The 24,465-nt window shown below is 44.8% G+C and overlaps 1 protein-coding gene across 1 annotated transcript in view; it reads right to left on the bottom strand.

Annotated features, from left to right (window-relative positions):
• Nucleotides 1-24,465, bottom strand: part of LOC8043453 (high affinity cationic amino acid transporter 1) — a 59,426-nt gene that overhangs the window by 11,875 nt on the left and 23,086 nt on the right. The window contains exons 5-14 of the mRNA XM_029986573.4: nt 24,035-24,163; nt 22,393-22,548; nt 15,377-15,516; nt 15,136-15,253; nt 14,512-14,734; nt 12,789-12,928; nt 10,993-11,095; nt 9,752-9,829; nt 2,394-2,557; nt 556-725 (exon numbers count right to left, since the gene is read on the bottom strand). Coding sequence (XP_029842433.2) covers nt 556-725; nt 2,394-2,557; nt 9,752-9,829; nt 10,993-11,095; nt 12,789-12,928; nt 14,512-14,734; nt 15,136-15,253; nt 15,377-15,516; nt 22,393-22,548; nt 24,035-24,163 — 1,421 coding nt within the window. The remainder of the gene's footprint in view (nt 1-555; nt 726-2,393; nt 2,558-9,751; nt 9,830-10,992; nt 11,096-12,788; nt 12,929-14,511; nt 14,735-15,135; nt 15,254-15,376; nt 15,517-22,392; nt 22,549-24,034; nt 24,164-24,465) is intronic.

The raw sequence follows: 24,465 nt of genomic DNA, 5'->3' as shown, positions 1-24,465 counted from the left end.
CTTGCCACAAAAAAACACTCGTTAAGCTGCACGAAATCATAAAATAAGTATGTTATAAATACATCAATCCAAATAGGTAAACAAATAAAAGAAATAAACGAAATAAGTAAACTGCAAAAAAAAATTTAGTGAAGAAATTTGACCCCAGGTTTCCTAATGACGGGCCATCAGTGTTAACAAAGCACCATGCACATATGCTTTTCAGAAAATTTGTTTGATAATGCCGCACAGCTGTTAAATTCCTTTACGAGTGAACATCAAGCACCAATAGATTTTCTTAACATGCAGAAAGAACAACTGATGTTGAATGTCAGAGCAACAAAGTTCATTACCTAACAATACAATAATTAATTTTTCTGCAATGACATTCGACATTAGTTTAACAGCCGAGTAACCAGTGACTCAGGCCTGTAGCAATTGCATGCCAGTAGAATGTCAGTATAGAGACATTTTTGGCAAATTCTCTTAAAATGGTAGTAAGAACATTGGCCCCCTATGAAGAGAACCTTTTAGCCATTGCCACACATGAAAGCATGGATGCAGAGGTCCACTCACAGCGAAGGAGAGCGACTCTGTGCTGGCACTTGGTTGCCTTGAAATCACAATGATGCACAGCACCGCTAAAAGGGCCACGCCCGCAAAAGGAATCACCACCGGTAGGTCTCCATTGAAAAAGGGGCGTTCAGCAAATACCAGTATCCCGTTCATCGTACAGAACAGCACCCCTGTAACAAGAGAAAGAGAATGGGAACAGGTGTCACTACATTCAAGACTAATAAAAATTCAGAGTACCGCAAGTTTGTTGCCACAATTTTCTACACATTCAGAATCATCTTGCTGAGATGTGTAATACTGCACAACCCAGCTCCCTATACACCTTTGCAAGTGGGATCCTGGCTTAATCTCGAAATGCGTGCCAAGGCCAGGGGGACCTACTCTCCAACCAGGATGTCTGCTGCTTTTCGTACAATGTTGCCAGACATTCCTTGCTGAAGTAGACACCAATGAGCGCAGAGAAATTCTTAAAAGCTATTTATAAAACATACAGGCGTTGTCTTCAAAGAGCACAAACAAATAAAAAAATACCCGAGCCAGTAACAAACTGAGAAATTGGAAAAATATTGAAAATCTCAAAGCAAATATCAGAATACGCCAGAAGCTCCTTGCACACCCCCGTTGCCGCCAGTCAGTGTCCTTCTGAAAGGGCGTCTGCTACCAAGCTGCACACAGAAATAACGCAATTTTATCCCACTAAGCCCAGCAGTTTATTGCCGGACCTAGCCCTCGTGCACCCCAATGTCTTTCTCTTTCGCATGTGCACAAGTCTCAGAACTCGTCATAGCTACTGCGTTTCCTGGTTGGTCCACATTGGCGCACTCCAATGACGTGCCCCTGGCACACCCCGACACGGCGGAAATGTTACGCGGTGCCATTATTGTTGTTGACACCATTATTGTTAACCAAGTCCAGAATCCCCTAAAAATGTTGTGTTCGGACAACCCCATCCGTTTTTCCTAACAGCTAAGGATTGTTTCAGTATTGATGCAGTAGAGCAGACTTTGATAACAATACACATTTTAGGAATTATTTTTTCATACTTGTGCACCAATGCAAGACTAACATGCTAAAATAGTGCTTAAACAGCAAACATACTTAATGTGGGGAGAGATGGTGAAAAGAAATTGGGTATCGGGGAACCCCTGGGTCCCTAGAAAAACAGTTTGAGAATTCATGCCCTAGATGCTTGTTACCATAGCTGCACTTATCATCTTTCTACCAGCAATTTAAGTACCCTTTTGAAAGCCTACATGAAACCCCAAATAAAAAATAACATAGTTTTGTCAAATTAATCCACCCTCTGCAACACTAAATTAATTCTAATTTTAGTGCACAAAGTTTGCTTCAGCCATTCCATTAGACTCAATATGAACACAAAGAAGCAGGAATGATGATAGTAAATTTAAATTTAAAAGCATTAGTGGTAGATTTTTCACTCTACATAGCCCTGTGGCAAGGGCTGCAAGTACCACAAATGCAACTGCCAAAATCCAGGATGCACATTAGGACCTTCACAACATACTGTAAACAACTTCATTTTCGTAAATACCTAATTTACGCGAATTTCGCAAATCGCCTACAATTCGCGAAAAATAGGTCCCACGAACAATTCCTGTAAAATGTAAAATGCCTTTGTGGACCCCAAAGGGCCTGAGGACCCCCATTTGAGAACCACTGCCTTAAATTAAAAATTGTGCTTCTCAGACAATCTATTCCAGTCTAAATTTTAAGAAGGACAAACAGCAAAAATTTCCCGGCAATAAATGCACACTTCAGTACAGACCTGTAGATTCAGGCCCCCTCAATCCCATGAATGGATTGCTCCAAAGTCTCACCTAGTACGAGCGTGAGAATTTTCACAAGGTACGAGGTCTCCATGGTAGGGCTCTGGAGGCCGTCGGAGTTGAACATCGTTGTAAAAGAACTACGGGGTTTCAAATCCATTGCATCATTATCTAAAGTGCCCGCTTCACCGTGCGACTGACTGGGAACTTCGTACCTGTGCAGCAACACAAACACATTGAATTAGTTCTGTAGGTTTCCACACTAAAAGAGTATTGTGCATCACAAAATAGTACTTAGAAGTAGCGTTGTGCAAATATTCAAATAGTAGTTTAGAATATGCTATTCGGTTATTCGCCTTCAGGTGAACTGCGATATACATACATTTTGAAGTCTGGATCGCAGAGGGTTTGCACCGTTGAGTGCGCTTTTCACTGAGCCCCGGTGCAATGCAGAGAAGCAATACTCGCAAGCTCCGCAGGAATTGCTTCCCCGCAGTGCACAGTCGCTCGATGAGAAACACACTCAACAGGGTTAACCTGTCACAATTATACAAGAGTACCATATTCGTTTGAATACGAGTCCACCTTTTCTTTTCAGAAATGTCAAAAATTAAGGGTCGACCTATAATCGTGATCAGGAAATTTCGACCTACATTCGTGACCAAACTTCGCGATTCTACCGAGCACAGGGAGCTATCGAGTCACCGAGCCGGCGTCGCCGTAGCGCCGCACCGCTTCTTGTTCCAGAAAGCTTTAGGTGCACGAAAACAACCGAAACAGCAGCACCTGGCAACCCGCCGTGGCCGGCCGCTCGCGCACATCCCTCGGGCGTCGGGCTTTGCGCCTGTCCACGGCTGGCAGCCAGTGCTGCTTACGCATGCCCCTTGCAATGCAACGGGGGAAGGGGAGGGTGAGGGACACAATGCTACGGACCACGCATCTTGGCCCTCCCCTCCTTTCCATCCCTTTCGTGAATGCGCACCAAAACAAAATATGGAGATTACTTTCGCTTGATGCTCGCGTTTTTGTATTTGGTCTTTCGTCGCTTTGCCCGTCTCCACCTTCTTTTGTGTCTTGTTGTCACCATTTTACAATGACGTGTTTGAGATTGTTGCAAATTTATGAGGATGGCGATGAAGCTGACAAAACTTTCGACGACTATATGTCCGGAAGTTCTGACGAAGAAGTTTTTGGCATTGCGCTGTGATTGAGCTGAGAGCACTGTAAATAAATGTTTTCTTTTTTTTTGTTAGCCAAACTTTCCTCTTTTATTAAAAAAGATATAAAAAAAGGTTGACGTATATTTGAATTTGCTTTTTTTTTTTTTTATTCTCGGAGAGTTTAATATAAAGGCATCGACCTGTATTTGTGGTTGACTTATATTTGAGTATATACGGTATTTGTTAGGCACCAATGTCTTTACAGCCCACGTTCATCATTCATGCTTTTTCTTTTTTTGTAAAATTTGAAAAAGAGAATATTTGCATATAGGAAGCAGATTTAGAAATCCCCTCGATAAATCTGTCGTTTGCATGCCACAGCTGATGTAGTACATAGTAGTTGTGTTAAAAAAAATATAGAAAGGTTCTTGAAAAAAAAAAAATTTAAAGGTGAATTTTAGAGTATTTTTATCCCGCGAGTTTGAATATCACGTTCGTTTTACCCGAAGATGTAACTAAACACGAAAAAACACGAAAAACCTCCAACCAATCGTTACATCATAAAAGGACCTTTCGGCAGACAAGTGTGAGTTGCTCGTGTGAGCAAGCAACTGCAAGCTTGCCAGGTATATTCCCCCGCACCGACACCAGTTGAGACGTCTTTTGCTGACCTTTCTGAAACCAGCAAGAGTGCGCACGCACTCTTGCTGGTTTGATAGGTGCTAAAGATGCTCAAGAGCGGAGATTGTGAAAACTCCTTTTATGATGCAACGCTCCGCGAGGGACTTCAGCTGTACTTTGAAAATGATTTTCTGCAACCTTCAATCACTAAATTGAAAAATAATATTGATATTCGTGATCCTAGAAGCCAAATGAGGACGATTTAAGTGTTTTTACTTAAATACAGAACCGCCTCAGTTTCCGCTGTAACTGTGCGTTTCCTTTTCCTGGTCCTTTGTCCGCTGTTTTAGCCCATTCAATATTCCCTTTAAAGTACCGTATTTACTCGCATAATGAAAACACTTTTTTTCCCGAAAAATTGACCCATATTTGGGGGGGGGGGGGGGGGGGGGGGAAGGGGAGGGGTTATTACACGGAATAAAATTTTTGCATTTTCATACTTTGCAGAAATGTCATTTTAGTGCCATTATGACATGGCACAGTATTGTGACACGTCTCCACTGACAGAGGAGCACTCATGGCTGGTCGTGGGCTCGCCACAGAAATCATGCTCTGTAAATTGTAAACCTTTTCCAGGGCACTTTTGGCATGCCTTTTGCCGAAGAAAAAGCGCCCCAAGAAGCTCACACACCACGGAGAGCGACGCGACCTTCCTTGGGCCTAACCACTTCCACGATATCACTGTTCGAAAGTAGATCACACACGGCGGCGCGTTCGTTTACATCAATGCATCCGATGGATGAAGCACGTCCGGGGCTGGGCAATTCCTAGACCCTAGCTTCACAAGGCATGTGCACCATTAGGTTTCACGGTTGATCACTTCTGCAACCACGCAATTGCAGCCATTACGAGAGCAGTTTGGCTTGGCTTGACTTGGCCTGGCCGCTCGGCGGCAAAAGAAAATTGGCAGGCTTGATAGCTAGCTAAGTTGGACGCAGTTCAAGGTTTGGCGGGGCCAAAGATTAGGTGTGTTCATCACGTGGGAATAGAAAAAAAAAACTTTCAGCCTTTCCACTCTGGTGAAAAAGGAAGACCAGCGAAGCTGTACTATGATGGGACGACCTCAAGCACAACTTCCTGGACAACGTCTAGGACGACCTTGAGGACGACCTCAAGGACGACGCCCAGGACGACCTCAGGGGCAAAGTCTAGGACGACCTCACGGACAACCTCAAGGACGATTTCACGGACGACTTCATGGACGACCTCGAAGGCAACGTCTACGACGACCTCAAGGACTTCTAGGACCACCTCTAGGACCACCTCAAGGATGACTTCTAGGACAACCTCAAGGACGACGTCTAGGACAACCTCAAGGACGATGTCTAGGACAACCTGAAGGACGACATCTAGGACAACGCCTAGAAAAATTCAGCTTTTCCACTCCGGTGAAAACCAGAGTGGTGGTTAAACATTTTTTTATTGATGAAAGGGTTATGTCAAGGCCTCTTGATAAATATCATCTAGCCTTGATGGAAATAGGGAAATGGGTGATGAGGGTAGGGGAATGGGAGGGGGTTAAATGATTTGAGAAAGGCCCGTCGAGCATACGTAGCCCAACAGAGAGGTAAATATTTGTTTCCTATTGAGGTTGTCACTGGCCAATCTCATCCATTCTCTGTAGTTTGTGGGTCTGGCTTCCGCAGGCAGTTCGTGTATGGCAGCTTGTCTTTGCTTGCTGATGCCCAGACAGTCCCATATTGCCGCGCGCACAGCTGGCCAAGAAGGCAGCGCGCACGTGGCCTAACGGTTTATCGCGCCTGCCTCCCACGCGAAAAGCCAGGGTTCGATTCCTGGGAGCAACGCATCTTTTGTTATTCCTGCAATTTAGCTTTCTCGGAAATTCGAGAATCCTGTTGCTTGTTTGAGGTTTGAATGTTCTACGCGTCGAACATTCTACGCCTATTATTCCAGAAGCTCACGCATGTACATAAGGGGCTCCCCGTGGCGAGCCGCAGTCAGTTTCACCTCAGCGTTCGATCCCGCTGCTTCGCCGCCTTCGACGCCCGCGACGCTGTTGTTATCTTTCTTTTTTTCCTTTTATTTCTGGGCACAAATTCGCCCCGTTAAACGTTTTGTTTACTCAGTCATTCGCCGCTTTGTCACTCGTCATTCGTGACAATATAAGGTGCTGGCAGGCAGCAGGTACGCTGCAAGTTTTACAGAACGGATCTGGGCCGGGATCGTTCAGTGAAGTAAGCTTATAAAATCGAGCATGCCATACTGGGGTCAGGGCTGTGCATGTCTGGAGCCTTCGGATGCATACCCTCTCCCACCTGGTGAAAACCAGAGTGGAAAGGCTGGAAAGGTTGCCGCCATCTATGAGTGAAGCCGGCAAGCCGGTTGTCTGGTTGCCGCCGTCGCCCATAGATGGCAGTAGCTGTGTAAAGTTTTGTCGACATTTCTTTGCAGGGGACACGATCCTCGGGAAACTAGCCCTTAACAGCTCCGCTGTAAAAAAAAGTCCAAATATTGATGGCTGTTGTGGGGGGGGGGTGCATTTATTATGCAAGTATGTTCATTATGCGAGTAAATACGGTAACTGAGCTTAGAAGTGGACAAGTGGAAGGTTGGGAACAACCTTCACTACTTCAGCTGAATTTTCGTGCATGGTGCACGGTGGTGAAAAACTGAGATACTATTTGATTCGGAAACATTCGACCAAAAACAACTATTCGCTTCGAACTCAAAACACACTATTTGTACACGACTACTTAGAAAAAATGAAGTCATTCGATGTGATTAGCAGCATCATGCTCATCTACAAGAATCGTTAGTGAACTTGCATAGCAAGAAATACAATGAGCACAGCTAGTTCAATAATTTTTGCCTCTGCTCATTAGATTGGTACAGTAGTCTTCATTTTTGTTCAGTAATATCTCTTCAGTAAAATATAGTTAGTAACATCTGGTCAGTGATCTCTATTTGTTTATTAAACTGCCTCTGTTCAGTAATTGGTCTCTTAACTAATCTCTTCATTCAGTAATCTCTACCTCAGTTTTCTAACGTGCACAGTAATCTCTTTCTGTTCACTAACACACACCATAATCTATTTCAGTTCAGTAACATCTATACAATAATTCCTACCTCATTCAGTAATATGGTAGACACCTTGTATTTGTGTTTAGTCACATATGCTAAGTAATCTGTGTTCAGTAACATCTGTTCCGTTATCTTTGTCTCTTATGTAATTTCCATCACTAACAGTTTCATTTGTGAGTAATCTCTACTTTTGCTAAGTAACGTCCAGTCGGCAGTGTCTAGTCAGTAACACCTGTTCAGTAACACTTAACAGTAACCTTTGTTCGGTAATACCTGATCAGTAACATCTGTTTGGTTATCTCTGCCCCTGTTCAGTATCTCTGCCCTTGTTCAGTAATCTCCATCTATCTCTGTTTTGTAATCTCGCTCTCCGTTCTGCCATCTCTATTCTAGTTCCCATATCTGTCTAGTAACCCCTGTTCCCTAAATGTCTTCCCATTCCAAGTGATTAGTGAATGTTGGATGATTGCTAACAGACAACATTACTATTCACTACTTGCTGGAAAGTGCTTGTATATAAATGAAAGTGTAGCAAATTCCTGAAAAATAATGACCATTTGTGATCTGCACAAGATAGATTAGCTAAGGCTAGGCATGGTAAATAATTAGGCACAAATTAAATAAAGCAGTGTCAGTAAGGTTAGATATGTACCAAAGCAGCAGGCAATGAATCAGTCAGCCTAGTTTCACCATCACAGCACAGTGAATATGCATAGTTCTGGCTATCAAAGGCAGACAGCCATGAATTAGCACACCAGTAACAAAAAGTTAGTAACAAATGTTTCTACAATAAGACAATTAGCTGATCACTTGTGTACCATAAATTAAATATTACATGCAAATAGGTTTAAACATAGTGGCCGGAAACAAATAGCTCTAAACTGAAAATAATTGTGTCATGCTCTGCAGTTCAAGTTATATACATATCACACAGGTTGACAATGGTACTTTTAAACCATATTATTTACGAAGCTTATGCATTTCACACATGCAAGTCAAATTAGCCCCCTTCAGAAGCTAGCAAAAAAAAGAAAAAAGCAAGCAAAATGCAGCAAGCAAGAAATAGTTCCAATCAACAAGTACAAGGCAAAGCTTCAACCACATATCACACACTACACAAAAAACAAGGGCACATGAAGCTTCAATAATTAAAGCATTCATTCAAATGCCAGGATGCAAATTATCGAGAAGACTTGCAATTCATAGCTGTTGCAAAACCTTACCCAGAACAGATTGCATGAAACACAAGGTATTCTAAGTTGCGTGACTAAAAAAGGTAGCTACCCAAAACCAGCAAAGGCTGAGAAGAACTAGGAAGACAAATCATAACCGATTACACCACATCAGCCTGAAAAGACAGGAATGACGAGAACTGGAACATATATTACAATCGTAGTACAGTCGACTCTCATTAATTCAAACTCTCTTAATTCAAACTTGCGGATAATTCAAACTAACATGCAGGTCCCATCCCACGCGTCTCTATGGGAGAAAATTCCCAGTAATTCAAATTCTGCTTTATTCAAACAAATGTTTGGTCTTCCTCAAGTTTGAATTAACGAGATTCGACTCTATTAGAGCATTGCTGAGCAATGACAATATTTTTATACACAAGGCCTAATGTCCTTGGACAAAATCTGAAAAAGGCCATTGTGATGCAGCCTCAGACCTACAATGAGTGTGTTTTGCACAATATAAAAGAGCTCAGAGCTTCACTCAATACACAAAATCGTATACCGTATTTACTCGAGTAATACCCGCACTATTTATGAACAAGGCCCTTGCGTCCACTTTCCCGCAAAGCACATATACAGCCAATCATTGCGTTGCGCATAAATAACATAGCGACTAATTAGATTGAAAACATGAGTCTCCATACAAATGCAGTCTTCACAGATTGTATCTTTGCGCGAAGACGTTATCTCTGTCCTGTAAACCGCAGGAATCATGCTGTCGATCGCGGTGATTGGCAATCCGCGTGCTTTGCGGAAAAGCGAACCCTCAGGTTTTCTTCATAAACAGTGCAGCTATTACTTGAGTAAATACGGTATGTAACAACCTTTAGTCTAATCATAGCTAGACTGGAACTCTACTTACTGTAAAATACCGGGAGAGCGCCTACTCCACTTTCACTAAAAACTGGGTTAATCCAGAAATAGGTGCTTGTCCGGTCAAATTGGGCGGTTGACGTATAATTTGCAGAATTTCCAAGTTTGGGAAATGTTAATAGTGGGCGCTTAAATGAAGTGGGCGCGTCCGCAGTATTTTATGGTAGAGGAGAAGAACAGCGCCTGTGACATTCGCGTGTGATTCACCCGAAGCGGTAAGATTTCCACGAAAGGCTCAGTACGCAAATATTCTCGTTACCTTGCACAGTTAGAAAACATTGCATTTTTCAGAGTCTGTACCGTGATTACAGATTTTCAGAAATGCATTCGGTGACGATACACAAACACTGCTCGAAATCCACCAAAAGTATGAAGTCTCCAGTCGTTTGGAGAGCTTCTTTTTGAAACCACAACTTACATTTCGCTACGTTTTGAGACAGACACTGACATGGAAGCGTCGGGAGAAGTGATGGTGCAGGGAACAAGGGGCTCGTATCTGAGGGGAGGGGACCAGGATACCGGTTACTTATCAAACTTACTGACAGCACCTAGCTGCAGATTACCATGTCTCCATGCTTACTCTAACAAGCACTATTGATTGACAAGCCCTGCACATGTGTTTTCCTGCAGAGATACAGAGGGCAGCAATAATCTTACCTGTACAATCCTCACATGAAACATTTCACAATCCATGTAAGAATAACAATCCTCGCAGAAAATATTTCCTAATCCATGTCAGCACACAATCCTCGAAGACAAAGTGAGTAAAAAAATGAGCTAGTTCAGGTTACACAGAATTTAAATTGGGAAAAACGGACGAAAGAAGGGGGACAATCACACAAATGTCCATATGAAAATGTTTCGACAGAACATTCAGTGAATTTTCCGTAGACTGTTGTGATTGGTTCCCCCACCTTGTGGCCTTGTTCATCAACAATGCACATGGGAATGAATGAAATACGGCAAGTTACACAAATGCATGAGCTTGAGGCACGGTCAGTGTGTATACCTTGGTAACCAATCAGAATTATGTTAAAAGATTCAGCTTAAACGTAACATGGAAGATTGTTTCTCACAGTGGTGTTTCTGGAGCATGAGACAACCAGCAACCATAACCAGACCAGACCATAAAGTGTTGTGCAGTCATGCAACTTTTACTTCCATTTCATAAAATCACCCTTGTAGTGAGATTGATTACCAAGATAAACGTTGCCTTGAGTGTTAGCTTGACAAAAGAAGTCTTCAGGGCAAAAAATAAAACTTGCAAAGTCATTGAACCTAAGGTTAGCAACATGATGTTTGGATACCAGTTTGTGGCAGAAATATCAATGACTGAAATAATAATGAAATGTTGGTTACTCAATGTACCTGTTATTCTGGAAACAATGAACATGATAACACAAAAAATTTATACAAAGAGATAAAACAAAAGGTTCCTTTATATTATATCAGGGTGTCTTATAAAAACATTCTCACACACAAGCCTGCAAGAAGCAAACAAGCAACTCAACCGAAATGCAAAAAGCATGACCAGAAACAAGGACTGCAGATAAAAAAGCAGAAATGCTCAACTACAAGCCAGCAAATACCGCAGTTTCTGTTGGCAAGCAGCAAACAAAAATTCCATTCCAATAAGAGGAGAGCAAGTTCTACACATACCTGAGCATAAGCACAGAGACAGCAACTAGGCTGTAGGCCAGCAATGTGCCAATGGACATCATGTTTGCCAGTTCCTCAACATTAAAAATCATGGCCATTGTACCTTAGGATATGAAAAAATAGAGAATATGACAAAACTCAGCAAGCAAGTCTGGTATCACTAATTCCAAAGAACTACCAATTTAACATGTATTAACAGAGTGCCGAACCTAAAGTTTGTGACCAGTAAACTGGAGGACTACACTGACAAACTCAAACTATGGTGGCGCTTTGTCAGGACTTTAGACTAAGGAATGACACAAAAATGTAAAAAAGGTTAACTTCTTTGAGAAACTCATGAAGGTAGGTACTTCATAAAACTAATGAGCTCTAAGAAACTCCTTGAAAATAGCTTCTAAAAAATAGGGTTATTGTACATTCAGACTTGCCTTGACAAATCACTAGATTCTTCACTTTTAACAAAAAAAAAACATGGTAAGAAAAGTGTAAAATTTGTTAAAACAAAACAATATCCCTTCTCCAAAGCTTCTTACCATACGAGGCCACAGTTACATGTCTAAACCAAACAATGATGCTTTACCCCAGTTCTACCGCTTGCCAAATTATAAAACTGGCATTCTCTAGTCACAGTGTTAAAGGGATACTTCAGCGAAATTTGAAATATACTTGTCGTTTTCAAACATAGGTTGAATATGATCCATAATATCCGTAAATGACAATCGCACGTTTGTATTTTAGGCCTGGTGGCTGTATTTTTCATTAGAAACGACCCACTCTGAAAGCACTCGGGGAGCAGCCAGCAGAGAGCACGTGACATCCGACGCAATCGTGACGTAGGTCGTCTCAGGACGAGCATAGCTACGGCGAGGGTGACGTCTAGGGGATGGCCTAGTCGTTCCAGCCACCGAAGCGGCTGCTTTTGTGCGAATTTTGAGTGACGGGTTAATCTTCTATAATCTTGTACGGGAACAATCGCGACTTCTGGGACGCACAAAAGGGATTCTCGAGAAGAGGGGTGTTCCTCCTTCCCCTCTTCTCTCGTGGTGGCCGGAGGCGAGACGGTTATTGTCACTACCTGTCAAGGTTCCTAGACTGGCATTATAAACGAGGCCTTAGTGACATCTACCAGGTGCTCTTTGCTAATCGTTTAATTTGTTTCAAAATTCCTTTTCGCGTCTTTTTTTAACAAGATATTGGTGTGTCCGATGTGATACTGCTCCTTTGAACACATATAGACAAAAAAATAAGGGCCGAAATTTTGTTGAAGTATTCCTTTAAGATATATGTTCTGCCCTCCCTCACTGAAGGGTTCTTTTCTTCATATCTCACTTCCCTCAAATACGTTAATAAATATTTCCCAACATATATTTTGTTTTAACAAACAAACTGCTTTAAAGATATCTGCAAATTTCACAGGAGCCTATGGGGGAGAAGAAAGATTGCTTTGCATGTATAATGGACTTCTCATCTTTATCCATGCACCTCTCCATCGAGGGCATTGCATCATTTTCTGAAATGGCACGGGACATACAGTCTGACCGTGAAATGCCTCTCCACGCCTGCTAGATTATTACACTAATAAATAGTTGCTACCCTACTACACAGCCCTCGTTCCTCTGCAGCAAAGGCGGGGGGGGGGGGGGGGGGGGGGGGAGTGTTAGCACATTACTAATTCCCATTGGTTGCACAGGCTATGGCATCATACCAGCAGCTGCATTCTGTTGCTGTAACTCCCTTCCATCGCCTTGCTATGATGTAATGAACACCAACATGAGGAAGCAAGGCCAGGGACAAACCAGCAAAGACTCCCGAGAGCAGGGTGGCCAGCAGGGGGGTCTTGAGCCGCGGGTGCACGATGGCCAGGAAGCGGAAGATGAGTCCATCCGAGCCCATGGCATACAGGACGCGGGGCAGGGGAAACATGCCTCCCAGGAGGCTGCATCCAAGCGAGCATGCCAACCATTGTCCACTTAGTCAGTTTACATTATGCTCTTCCAAAAGGATCTATCATTAGCCATTGGTTATAGATCCTCATCATCATATGTATTGCCATTTGTACTGTTTTTGTAACAATAAAGAAAAAAAAAAAACGGGTTAGAACAGCGAGCACAAACTGAATCGACTGAGTATCAAATGCCATCTTCTATCAAAACATGAATCCCATCTGAACGTATGGAGGATGCATGCCTTAATTCAACAAAAAAAACGACAAAAAAATATTGCTTTCTTTGAAATTATGTTGAAGCAATTTTTAAAGTTTATCTCTATAACAGCAAATTTTTACTTGTATTGGAAAAAGATTTTCAAATATGAATACTGTACATTTAGAGAGAATTGAGCGTAAATACTTCAGAGATCAAGGCTGGAAATCTCTCCTAGAACACACGAGTGAGACAAGCGAGTGTGATCTCGCAGCCACACAAAGATCCGAGACTCTCGACCGTTGAAGCGGCTTTTAGCCTGCCTGTCACCGAAAGTGCCCATCTCCATGCACAACTACAGTCCATATAGGGCTTTCAGAGTTTCTTTGCTTTTTTGATTTCACATCTTCTAGATCACCTCTCTCTCTTCGCCACCCTCAACCCCATTCTTTTCCTCTTTAACCATATTGAATTAACCTGAGACTGGGGTAGAAGAGAAACATTAAAACGTTAATGGACAGGCTGACGTCTTCCCCCGTCTCAGGTTGATTCAACATGGTTAATATTCAACAGCTTGCCTCCACCCTTGCTATATTTTTTCTTTTCCTCTTACTCACTGTTTAGACCAGTAAAATGTCATCGTGGACACCTGTGGCATCCACTAAGACATTTTAAGGATCCGTGAAACTGCCTTATCAGCCAAGCCCAGCAATAAGATTTGTCTTCTTTTCAGATTGAGAAAAAAATGTTCAGATTTTTCGGAGAGCTTTTTCATGGGCATGTCAAGAGAAAAGTCTACTTCACACTAGCCCTTACTTATATTCATTTATGAAATCATTATCATAAATAAGCTACACATTTTCCTTTCCCTCACCACGAACGGGGTCCTCCATCATCTCCGCCTATCCACAAGGGGTTTGTGAAACATCAATGGTTGAGAACCACTGGTTTAGGCAATCGCCGAAATTGATGTTGTTCCCCGACAGACGTTTCCACTACAAGTTGGAAAGAAGACTCGTCCCGCCTCCATCCTTTTCCATCTGCTCATGTAAATAGATAAGCACACTGGCTTCCATCTAGCGATGGTAAGGACAAGGGAGCCTAGATTTGAGGGAGGGACCAACTCAAAACACAGAGGGTGGACGCCTCTTACGCATATTGGCACACGTGCTAGCGCGTGCCTTTTCCCCTGGCAAGGAGGACAGCGGGCAGAGAAGCCAAGCCAACCCTGGAGATGCTTACAGACGATCGACGTTTCTGCCTTTTCTCCGCAAAATACATTGCAAACGTAGCTCATAGGTCATGCGACTCCAATCCAGCGGCTGAAACGCTCTGGAATCTAGGCGCATTAATGACGGCAGACGTCCCGTGGCCCCACCTGGTGGAGAGTCCGGCCAGCGCTCCGATGGAGACGACCCACTTGGCGACGGGCCAGCCGGCCCGTTCAAAGACGTACGGCAGGGGCGCAGACACGTTCTGGTCCCAGTAGGGCCACACCAGGGTCTCGATGACCGAGACCCCGAAGTAGGCCAGGAACACGATGGTCAGGGACACCACAATGCCGATGGGGATGGCGCGCCGGGGGTTGCGCACCTCCTCTCCTACAACCGACGGTTGCGCAGTTATTTTTAATCGCACAAATTGGTTTAGCTTTCTCCGGCAGCAGGCATGATTATTGCAAATGCAACATGGACAGAGAAACCAGTAATTAGAAAAATAGTTAACTCATTTTAATTAATTACTCAACAGAGTGCGGCGGTCATCTGCTCCTATAATGTCCGCTGATCTCGAGAAACACCTAGCAAAGACAACATTTAGCTAGCAGTTTGCACTCTTCTTTAAAAATTTGGTTTCCATTAAAAAATATTACACTGTATATTAGTCCCACTTATGTAGCGTGGGACCGAGTGTCAAACAGTCAACCTGTGCAGTCAAACCCCACAAAAGCAGAGGCACACTACCAGTCCTGCTTTAAAAGTAAGACCGAGTATTAAAGACATACCCATTGTTGCGATGCAGTCAAACCCCACAAAGGCATAGAAGCAGGACGCTGCTCCATTCAGCATGCCACCAACACCATAGGGGAAGAAACCCCCAACTCCGGTGTCATTTCTGGGAATCTGAGGAGAGAGACACACTTAAAGGGATCAATCTTCAGAATGTGATACCCGATTCTGGAGCAGAAGGCTTTTTTTTATTAACGAAGGCGCACAAACAGACATCCACTCTGAGGGGACACTCACGTCCTCCGGCTTGAGCTGCCAGTTTCTGATGTCGGCTTTGAAGGCGCCCACGATGACAACGTAGACGACCACGAGTAGGTTCACCAGCGTAAATACATTGTTGAATCGTGTGGACTCCTTCACGCCTATTGCCAACATGCCTGCGAGAGATAAGTTTGCGTGAGCATAGCTCGCACAGCATGTTTACACACACTTTTTTAATTTAACAGTAAGACAAACTAAGCCTAACATTTCTGAGAGCCAGCCTCTACCAAAAGATACATCAGTTATTTAAGAAAAATTTATCAGAACCATGCATTATTTTTTTTTATCCACACTTTTCTTAAGTTAACAATCTGCCCTCTCTCACTGTTGAGGGTACCAGCAAACTTGGAATCTGGCAACACGCGAACCCTACAGTACACCTTCGAGGCTGCTAGGGCCTTGAGAAGAAAACGTTTAAAAACCTCAAGATGGGAATTGGCACCTTAAGGCTGCCTCACACATTTGTGTTTAAGTCTGACCGAGTCCGTTGTGCCCGCGTTAACTGCTTACGAGAGAACACACCCACAGACTGGCACCGTTCACCCCATAGCACCGGAACACTTCCGACCTAGGTGTGATTACTCAGCGTTTTGCAGTATCAGGACTACTATGCGAGAGCATGTGTCAGGCAGCGATCTATTGACAACCCGCATTCGTCATTTGTGCTCGTATATTTCTACAGCAACAGCCTTTAGTGGGGACCTCCCCGGGGAATCGCGTGGTCGTTGTTCGCAAAATCTCCCGGTGCCTCGAGCGTGCACATGCATCCAGAGTGTGGGTCAAAAAGCAATGTGCACGTGCTAAGAACCAGGCATTCGAAAAAAACAAAAGAGCAACGAGCACGTGCTAAGAACCAGGCGTTTGAAGAAAGCAAAAGAGCAACGAGCACATGCTGAAGGCCAGTTGTTCAAAAGAGCAACCTGCCATTCTCACTTTGACAGAGGCTGTAGCCGACACCCCGTTGTGCCGGTGCATTTGCACGACCGTCCAAGCAAATGAACTTGCATGCCGTATGGCGAGACCTCGTAACTTTTGTAGCAGGTCCGAAGAATGCAACTCACAGTTACGGTGCACTGAAGAGCCTGGTCGTAAACGAAGCGAAAATGGCATGAAAATCCAAAGAATTGTGCTCGGGAAGAAGCGCAGAAATTACGGCGATGCCACAATGATAGCAAAATGTTAGAACGCCGAGGTCCTGCCGCCGTGCTACACGTTGCGAGATAGCATAAATGCACAAGAATTTTTTAATGCAATGTGTAGTTTTAAGGACAAAAGTGAGCGTCTTCATTCAATCCCTTCTTCGCGAAACATGCTGATGCAACTGGGGGATCGCAGTATCCTCCAGTGACAATATTTGGATGCGGCTCATAGATTGGACCCGAGCATTATGGGGGCACTCGATTTGGTCTGGTGATAATCAATTGCTAGAGAAGCATTCGAGTGATGGATGAAGAAAGGATAAAACAATTAAAACAGGGACAACACAACCACATCTTTAATTCGAGTGGTGGCGTATGTCCAATCGCTGCGATGACAACAATAGCCGAACCATAACAATGTATGGAACTCAGAGCATGTCATGTGCCTTGCCAACCCCAGCGCATGGCTATGATCAACATTAGCGGCATACAGTAAAACCTCGTTATAACAAAATGGGTTATACCAAACTAATGGATATAACAAAGCAATCATAATTCCCCTTGCTTGCTAATAGGGAAGAAATGGACATTGGCTATAACAAACTAATGGTTATAACGAAATAATTACGATCGCTCCTTCAACTTTGTTATAACGAGGTTTTACTGTATAATCGACTCCAGATAACATGACCACTTGTTCTGGCTGCGTGTTGATGGGGTGAACGCTGTAAGTTTTGCATTAATTTTTCCTGCATTTTCAATTGCGTGTGGTCAAAAACGAAATGGGTGTTTCACAGGTCATTAACGTCAGGGATCCGATCGAAGTGGTGTCATGGGCCTGTCATAATCCCGGCAGTCGGCGCTGTAGCTACTAGCGCGCCGAGTATATAAGCTCATGCTCCGCACCTAATAAACCAGTTCATTGCCAGACTCTGACTAGACTACATGGTGTCAGAAGCGAGGTGAAAAGAACAAAGAAGATAGCATGGCGTCGTTGCTGCTCAACCCGCCGAAACTGCTGGATACAACGGGCGACCTGTGGCAGTCCTGGCGCATCTGGAAGAGTGAGTTTAAGCTTTTCTCGACTGCAACGATGCTCACAACGAAACCTAAGGAAGTACAAGCAGCCACCTTCCTTATGACGATAGGTGAAGAGGCTCGGAAAACATACGCGACGTTCGTTTTTGAAGCAGAGGAGGAATGAGACGACGTTAACGTGCTCATGAAAAAGTTTGAGAGCTTCTACCGACCTGCCACGAACCTGACATACAACGAGTTTCGTTTCGGCACCCGAGATCAGCGAGAAGGAGAAACCTTTAACGAGTGGCTAACAGAGTTGCGTTTGTTAGCAAGTCGCTGCGAGTTTGGCGTGTTAGAAGAGCGTATGCTTCGAAGCCGAATCATCCTCGGGATAAAAGACAAAAAAACTGCAACAGAAGCTGATCTCAGAAAACCCGCCATACGCAAAGGCCGTCGAAATATGTCGAGTTCGAGAACAAGGTCAGGAACAGTTAGAAAAGATACAAAGCTTCGCGGAACTAAAGCATGCAGCCGTTGTTAATTGTATGGAAGCATCATGCCCGAAGTGTGGATTTTCCGCGCACCGAGACCAAAAATGCCCAGCAATAGGAAAACGCTGCCAGAACTGCAGTGGCTACAACCATTTCGCAAAAGTATGCAGAAAACCGAAAAAAATCACCCGAAACAGCACGACCAAAAGCAAGTACGGGAGATTCATGCAGATAGCAATAGCGAAGAAGAATATTTCCTGCAGACTTTGCGAATGGCAAGTGTCTCCAACAGAAACCTTTGGTCAGCCCAGGTTCACGTTGAAGGCGAGCCGCTCGACTGTAAGCTTGATACCGGAGCGGATTGCTGTGTCATGTCAAAACAGTTGCTCCGGCGACTGACAGATAAGCTAACGCGGAAATGCAACGTGGCTCTGAATGGGTTTTTTGATCATATGAAATGTGCAAGAGAGCACGTTGCACTAACGCTCCGATGTGGGACCCACACAACTACAGCGCAGTTCTTTGTGATGGATCAAAACATACCCCTTACACTTAGCAGATCGGTCGCAGAAGAGCTCGGATTAATCAAGTGAATGGCAACAATTACGAGCAGCGACCTGTACGAAGCAGCCAAGCCTTTTGATGATGTGTTCCAGGGACTCGGCAGACTAAAAAACATCTCGTACAAGATGAAACTGAAACCTGGAGCACAAGGTATCGTTAAACCACCGAGGAAAGTGCCCATTGCTTTGAGAGATAAGGTTAAAAAGGAACTCGATCGCATGGAGCAGGATCAAGTAATAACCGAAGTCACAGAACCTACAGATTGGAGTAGTAACATGGTCGTTGTTACAAAACCCAACAAGATCCGCATCTGTCTGGACCCGTCGGACTTAAACAGAGCCTTATTGTGCAAACATTCCCCAAAGCCAGTATTGGCAGATGTCTTGAATTCTCCGGGTCTGCACGGTGCGAATTACTTTTCCACTCTTGACGCCTCCTCTGGGTTCTGGCAGATTGCTTTAGACCACGAGAGCTCCTACTCGTGCACTATGAGCACACCATTTGGACGGTACAGGTTCTTGAGGATGCCATTCGGCATTTCATCAGCTCCGGAAGTTTTTCACCGGGCAATGGACACTGTTCTAGAAGACCTTACAGGAATAGCCGTTGTCATGGATGACATTTTGGTCTGGGGAGCAACCAAGCAAGAGCATGATGCAAGCCTGCAGAGGCTGCCACAACGCTGCCGAGTGGCCAACCTGAAGCTCAACAAAAAGAAATGCAGTTTTCTTCCGAAAGAGGTTTGCTACCTTGGACACGTCACAACCGCGGAAGGTCTTCAAGTTGACCCCCAACGCGTGCAGGACATTCTAGCAGTTCCTGCCCCGACTAACTGCAAGTCCCTGCAAATATTCCTCGGCATGGTTAACTTCATGTCTCGTTTCGTACCAAATATGTCTTCGATTGCAGCCCCGCAGCGAGGACTGCTGCGTAAAAAAGTCGTGTGGGATTGGACGGACCGACACCAGAACAGTTTCAAAGTCCTGCGACAGAGGCTGATGGAAGCTCCAGTCTTGGCGTACTTCAGACCAGGCAAGCCTGTTACTTTGTCTGTCGACGCGAGCCAACACGGCGTTGGAGCTGTCCTCCTTCAAGACGGACACCCGGTTGCGTACTCTTCAAGATCCCTCACGGATTCACAACGCAACTACGCACAAATTGAAAAGGAAACTTTAGCTATAGTTCACGGCTGCACGAAGTTTCATGACTACATCGTAGGACAGCCCGAAGTCACTGTTCAATCCGGCCACAGACCCCTTGAATTTATATTCAAAAAGCCCCTTTCCGAGTGCCCCCTCAGACTGCAAAGGATGCGTCTCATTCTACAAAGATACCCGATAACCGTGAAGTTCAAGGCAGGAAAAACTTTGCTAATTGCGAACGCCCTTTCGCGCTTTCCAAGCAAGATCGTCTTGAAAGACGAAGAGCACTTCCACGTGAATGCATTGACGTACCTTCCTATTTCAGACGCCAAGCTGAAAATAAAGTTAGATGCAACAGAAAGGGACCCAGTGATGCTGCAACTTTGCGACTACACCAGCACATCATGGCCCGACTCGAAGGATGACGTACCGGATGAGCTAAAACTATACTGGAACTATCGCGATGAAATTCACGTAGAAGACGGCCTGGTATTGTGAAGTAACAAGATAATCGTCCCGAAAGCAAACAGAAATGAAGTTTTGAAGCTTTTGCACGCGGCGCACTGTGGAGAGGAAAAAAAAACAGAGCAAGGGAAGTCATATATTGGCCAAACATCACGAGTGACATCACATCACTAGCACACTCGTGCACGCTGAGTCAAAAATACAAACCCAGAAACGTGAAGCTTCCAATGCTTAGCCACAACGTACCAACCCTCCCTTGGCAAATGATAGGAGTCGACCTTATTCATCATGACGGTCACGAGTTTCACATTGTAGTCAACTACTACTCCTTTTTTTTTTGAAACCAAGTAACTTCACCAAGCAACAGCGGCCACAGTGATTTCTGCCTGCACCGAAATATTTGCCACTCGTGAACTGCCCGTCCAGATATGCAGCGACAACGGGCCACCGTTCAGCAGCAAGGCATTTAAGGACATCTTGGCGAGCCTGCAGATCCAACAAGTATTTTCAAGTCCTTACCATCCCCGTTCCAATGGAATGGCTGAACGCGCAGTCCAAGAAGCAAAGAAGCTTTTAATAAAGTGCTCTCGAGGCAAAGTAAGGTTCTGTTTAGCACTGGCTAGAATGGCGCAACACGCCTAGAGATGCCCACCTCAAGTCGCCGGTACAGCGGTTAATGGGGCGCCAAACAAGAACACTGTTGCCCGTTACCACAAGTCATATGAAACCCGAAACCGTACCAACAGAGGTAGTGACAAGTCGTCAGAAGGAAATTCGAGACAAGCAGAAGGCTTCATACGACCGAACAGCGCGCCAGCTTCCTGATTTGCGACCAGGTTTCCCCGTAACCGTTTATGACAGTTTGCAGAGAACCTGGACTCCCGCGGTCATCGAAGCCACAACATATGCACCCAGGTCTTACGTAGTCAGCACTGAAGATGACCAGAGCAAAAGACATACTAGGGAAGATTTGCAACTTCTGCCGACTACTACTACAGTTGAAAATGCCCCGCCGGTCCACGGAAACGGAACAGCCGATACTTCGAGTCAACAGACACCTCCCGGGGACGACCAGGTTGGACACGCACAGTCATCTGCAGATGAAGACGCGACCGCCGGAGCTACCAACGTTCAATCGGCTACCCCAGAGCGCAGAAGTACGTGACTACGGAGGAAACCTCAGTGATAACCAACCTCGGAACGCAAGCGACCTGAAGAGGAGGAAGATGTCATGGGCCAGTCATAATCCCGGCAGTCGGCGCTGTAGCTACTAGCGCGCCGAGTATATAAGCTCATGCTCCGCACCTAATAAACCAGTTCATTGCCAGACACTGACTAAACTCTGACTGCATGTTGATGGGATGAACGCTGCAAGTTTTTGATTAATTTTTTCTGCATTTTCAATTGCGAGTGGTCAAAAACGACATGGGTGTTTCACAGGTCATTAACGTCAGGGATCCGTTCTAAGTGGTATCTGCACAAAGTACAAAATCGCTGCATTGCCCCTTTAAGTATGGTACCGTAGTGAGAGGCTTGGAGGAACTATTTGATTCAATAATATTTGTCCAAAACCACTATTCGCTTCAAACTCAAAATCCCATATTTGCACATGACTAGAGACTAAATGCACCATTTACTATAGGGCATACAACATTGACAAAATTATTTCTAGCCCACAGTGAAAGAATGACGTAAAAAGCTGGGGACCACCCGATAGATGACACCAGTGTGTCACAGCATTCTCTCGTCATAAGCGGTCACAAGCGAGCAGAACGCATCCGGTCACATCCAAATGCAAATGCGTGACCGAGCCACTAGTCAAAAGTGGGCATCATTATACGTGACTTCCACGTGATGTCACCCCTCTGCACCAACGGTCATTTCAACTTGTTCTTGTCGAAAAAAAGAGTTCAACAATGCCAAATATATGCTGCAGAAGTTACATGTATGGCAGCAGGGTTCTTCACAATTTCTGCTGAAGTGAAGTCGGTGCAATTGTTGGGAGGGTAGGTGCTGAACGCATGGTAGCCTTTGAAGACAAGGACAAAAAGAGAACTGCAGGAGCGCACGGTGGTGTCCAGTTCTCCTCCTATTGTTCCCGTCTTTGAGCACCACCATGTATTTCCAAATACTGACGAGACGTCGAAACGTCCAGGAAGCAAGTCTCTCACCAGCGAGGAAAAGTGTGATGGCCAGAGCAAAGACGTCGGGGTAAGTGGAGAGCCAGCTGACACCCAGGGGCATCCACTCCCTGAAGTGGGTCTCAATGGTGTGGTTGAGCAGACTGTCCATGTAGCCACTGTAGCCGCGGGCCACCGACGCGGTTCCTGCAATGCCAGTTTCACTGCTTAGTGTGTGTGCTTTCCGTGTTGCACATTTCCACTTCTTTTTCACTTTGTCTTGCAGCTAACAGCAGTAGCATGAAAAAACTCTAGCGTCTGCTACAGCGACAGAGTTCCACATTTTCATTGGGCATCACCAATTTGAGCAGAACCTTTAAGAAAAAAAAATGGCTGCGGAAACCACTATTGTTGGTTGTCTATGAATTGTGATAGCATTCGTCAGGAGACTCACGACGCAGCTCACTGTGAGTACGACGACGCTGCAAAAAATCAATGAATTTTGTCCAGCGACTTTTGCTCTGCGCATGGAATCAGCTCAGTGGCTGCTACGTCGAGCACAAAACAAGCGTGCCGTGGTGTGAAATTCGTCGGTTATTCATAGCATAATTCGCTCCATGGAGTTCAGCCTTGAACACTTTATTTCATGAATGGTTAACGACGCAATCATTGACGTCAGCACGACTGCAGCACACCACTATGACATTTGAAATTTGGGGATTTTATGTGCCAAACCGACGGGGACCTGGCATGCTCCAGCGGAGGACTGAAGATTAATTTCCACCACTTGAGGATCTTTTCGTGCTACCGAAAACTCGGTTACACGGCGCCTTCTCTGCAATAAGCCTCCGTCAGATTGCGGGCATCTCGGCTGGGATTCAAGCCCACCACCTGAGGATCCGTAGGCCGATGCTTTGGCCCGGAGCAACCAAGGCGGCTACGCCCCTACGAAATTGAGCAATTGCTTAGTCCCTGTGTGATCGTTAATCTTCTGACTCTGAGTAATTGTTTATTGTGCAAGCTGTTTCACCAACATCACTGACCCTGTACCACTTAGCTTAGATTAACTCAAACTGGTAATTGCTTCTTAGCTTGGGCACAAATGTGAATGTGCGCATACTGCCGCTTTGTGTATTGGAAATGTCACGGGTTTATCTGCTTGCTAGGACGACGTCCAGAACAACCTCTAGAATGACCTCTAGGGCGATCTCAAAAACGACATCTAGGACGACGTCCGCACATGCACAGCGCCGGCGTATGTGGACGTCCTGTGTATGCGGGCGTCCTGAATGTGCGGAGGCACCGCACATACGCACAGCGCATTCGAGGCCAGGTAGCATATTGCTAAAACCGCGTGAAGTACCTAAAGAATGCTATCACATTAAAAAAACAATGGCAAGCTTCTCTGACCAATAATTAAGTCAGAATCAACTTTCCAACACCAGAAATGAGTGGAACACTAAGCTCCTACACCCGACTCCCTTGTAGCACAACCAACACCAGCTATATGCCTGCATTTCTTGTAACTAAGCTACCCTTCCCATGATTTGCACTTGATCACTTACCACTGCAACCTACTGAGCACAAAATGTGAAAAGGTGAAATTTTTAATGAAAAACTCAGCAAGAACGGATGTGTGGAGTGCAGTAAAAACACGACAGTCATAGCCCTTCCCCACCAACTGCAGCCTCACCAATGACGTACTCCAGGATGAGATTCCAGCCAATGACGAAGGCCATGAACTCCCCGACGGTGACGTAACTGTAGATGTAGGCCGATCCGGCCTTGGGGACACGGGCGCCAAACTCGGCATAGCAGAGACCTTTCTCGCCGAGCAGACACCCCAGAAAGACAAAAAAGGAAGAGCAGAGTTAACTTTGAAAAATGCAAAACTTCAGTTCGCGCCTCACGAACGCGAAATCAGATTTTCGGCGTTATGCCAGGTTAGGTAGTGATTCCGTTAGAGGAATACTACGGTACAGTTTGGAATTATTTTTTGTGTTGTGCGTATGCTTAAAGGGCAACTCCGGTCCATACTTTCGATTTTGGGATTATGACAGTTTTTAGTGCAGTCAGCGTCCCTGGATTGCAAGGTGCAATTTTTTTATCGTTATTGTGCGTAGT

The sequence above is a fragment of the Ixodes scapularis genome, unplaced genomic scaffold, assembly GCF_016920785.2.
Source record: "Ixodes scapularis isolate PalLabHiFi unplaced genomic scaffold, ASM1692078v2 PGA_scaffold1__304_contigs__length_218370807, whole genome shotgun sequence".
In the NCBI taxonomy this organism is placed as follows: Eukaryota; Metazoa; Arthropoda; class Arachnida; order Ixodida; family Ixodidae; genus Ixodes; species Ixodes scapularis.
This window is presented reverse-complemented; position numbering and strand designations above follow the sequence as displayed.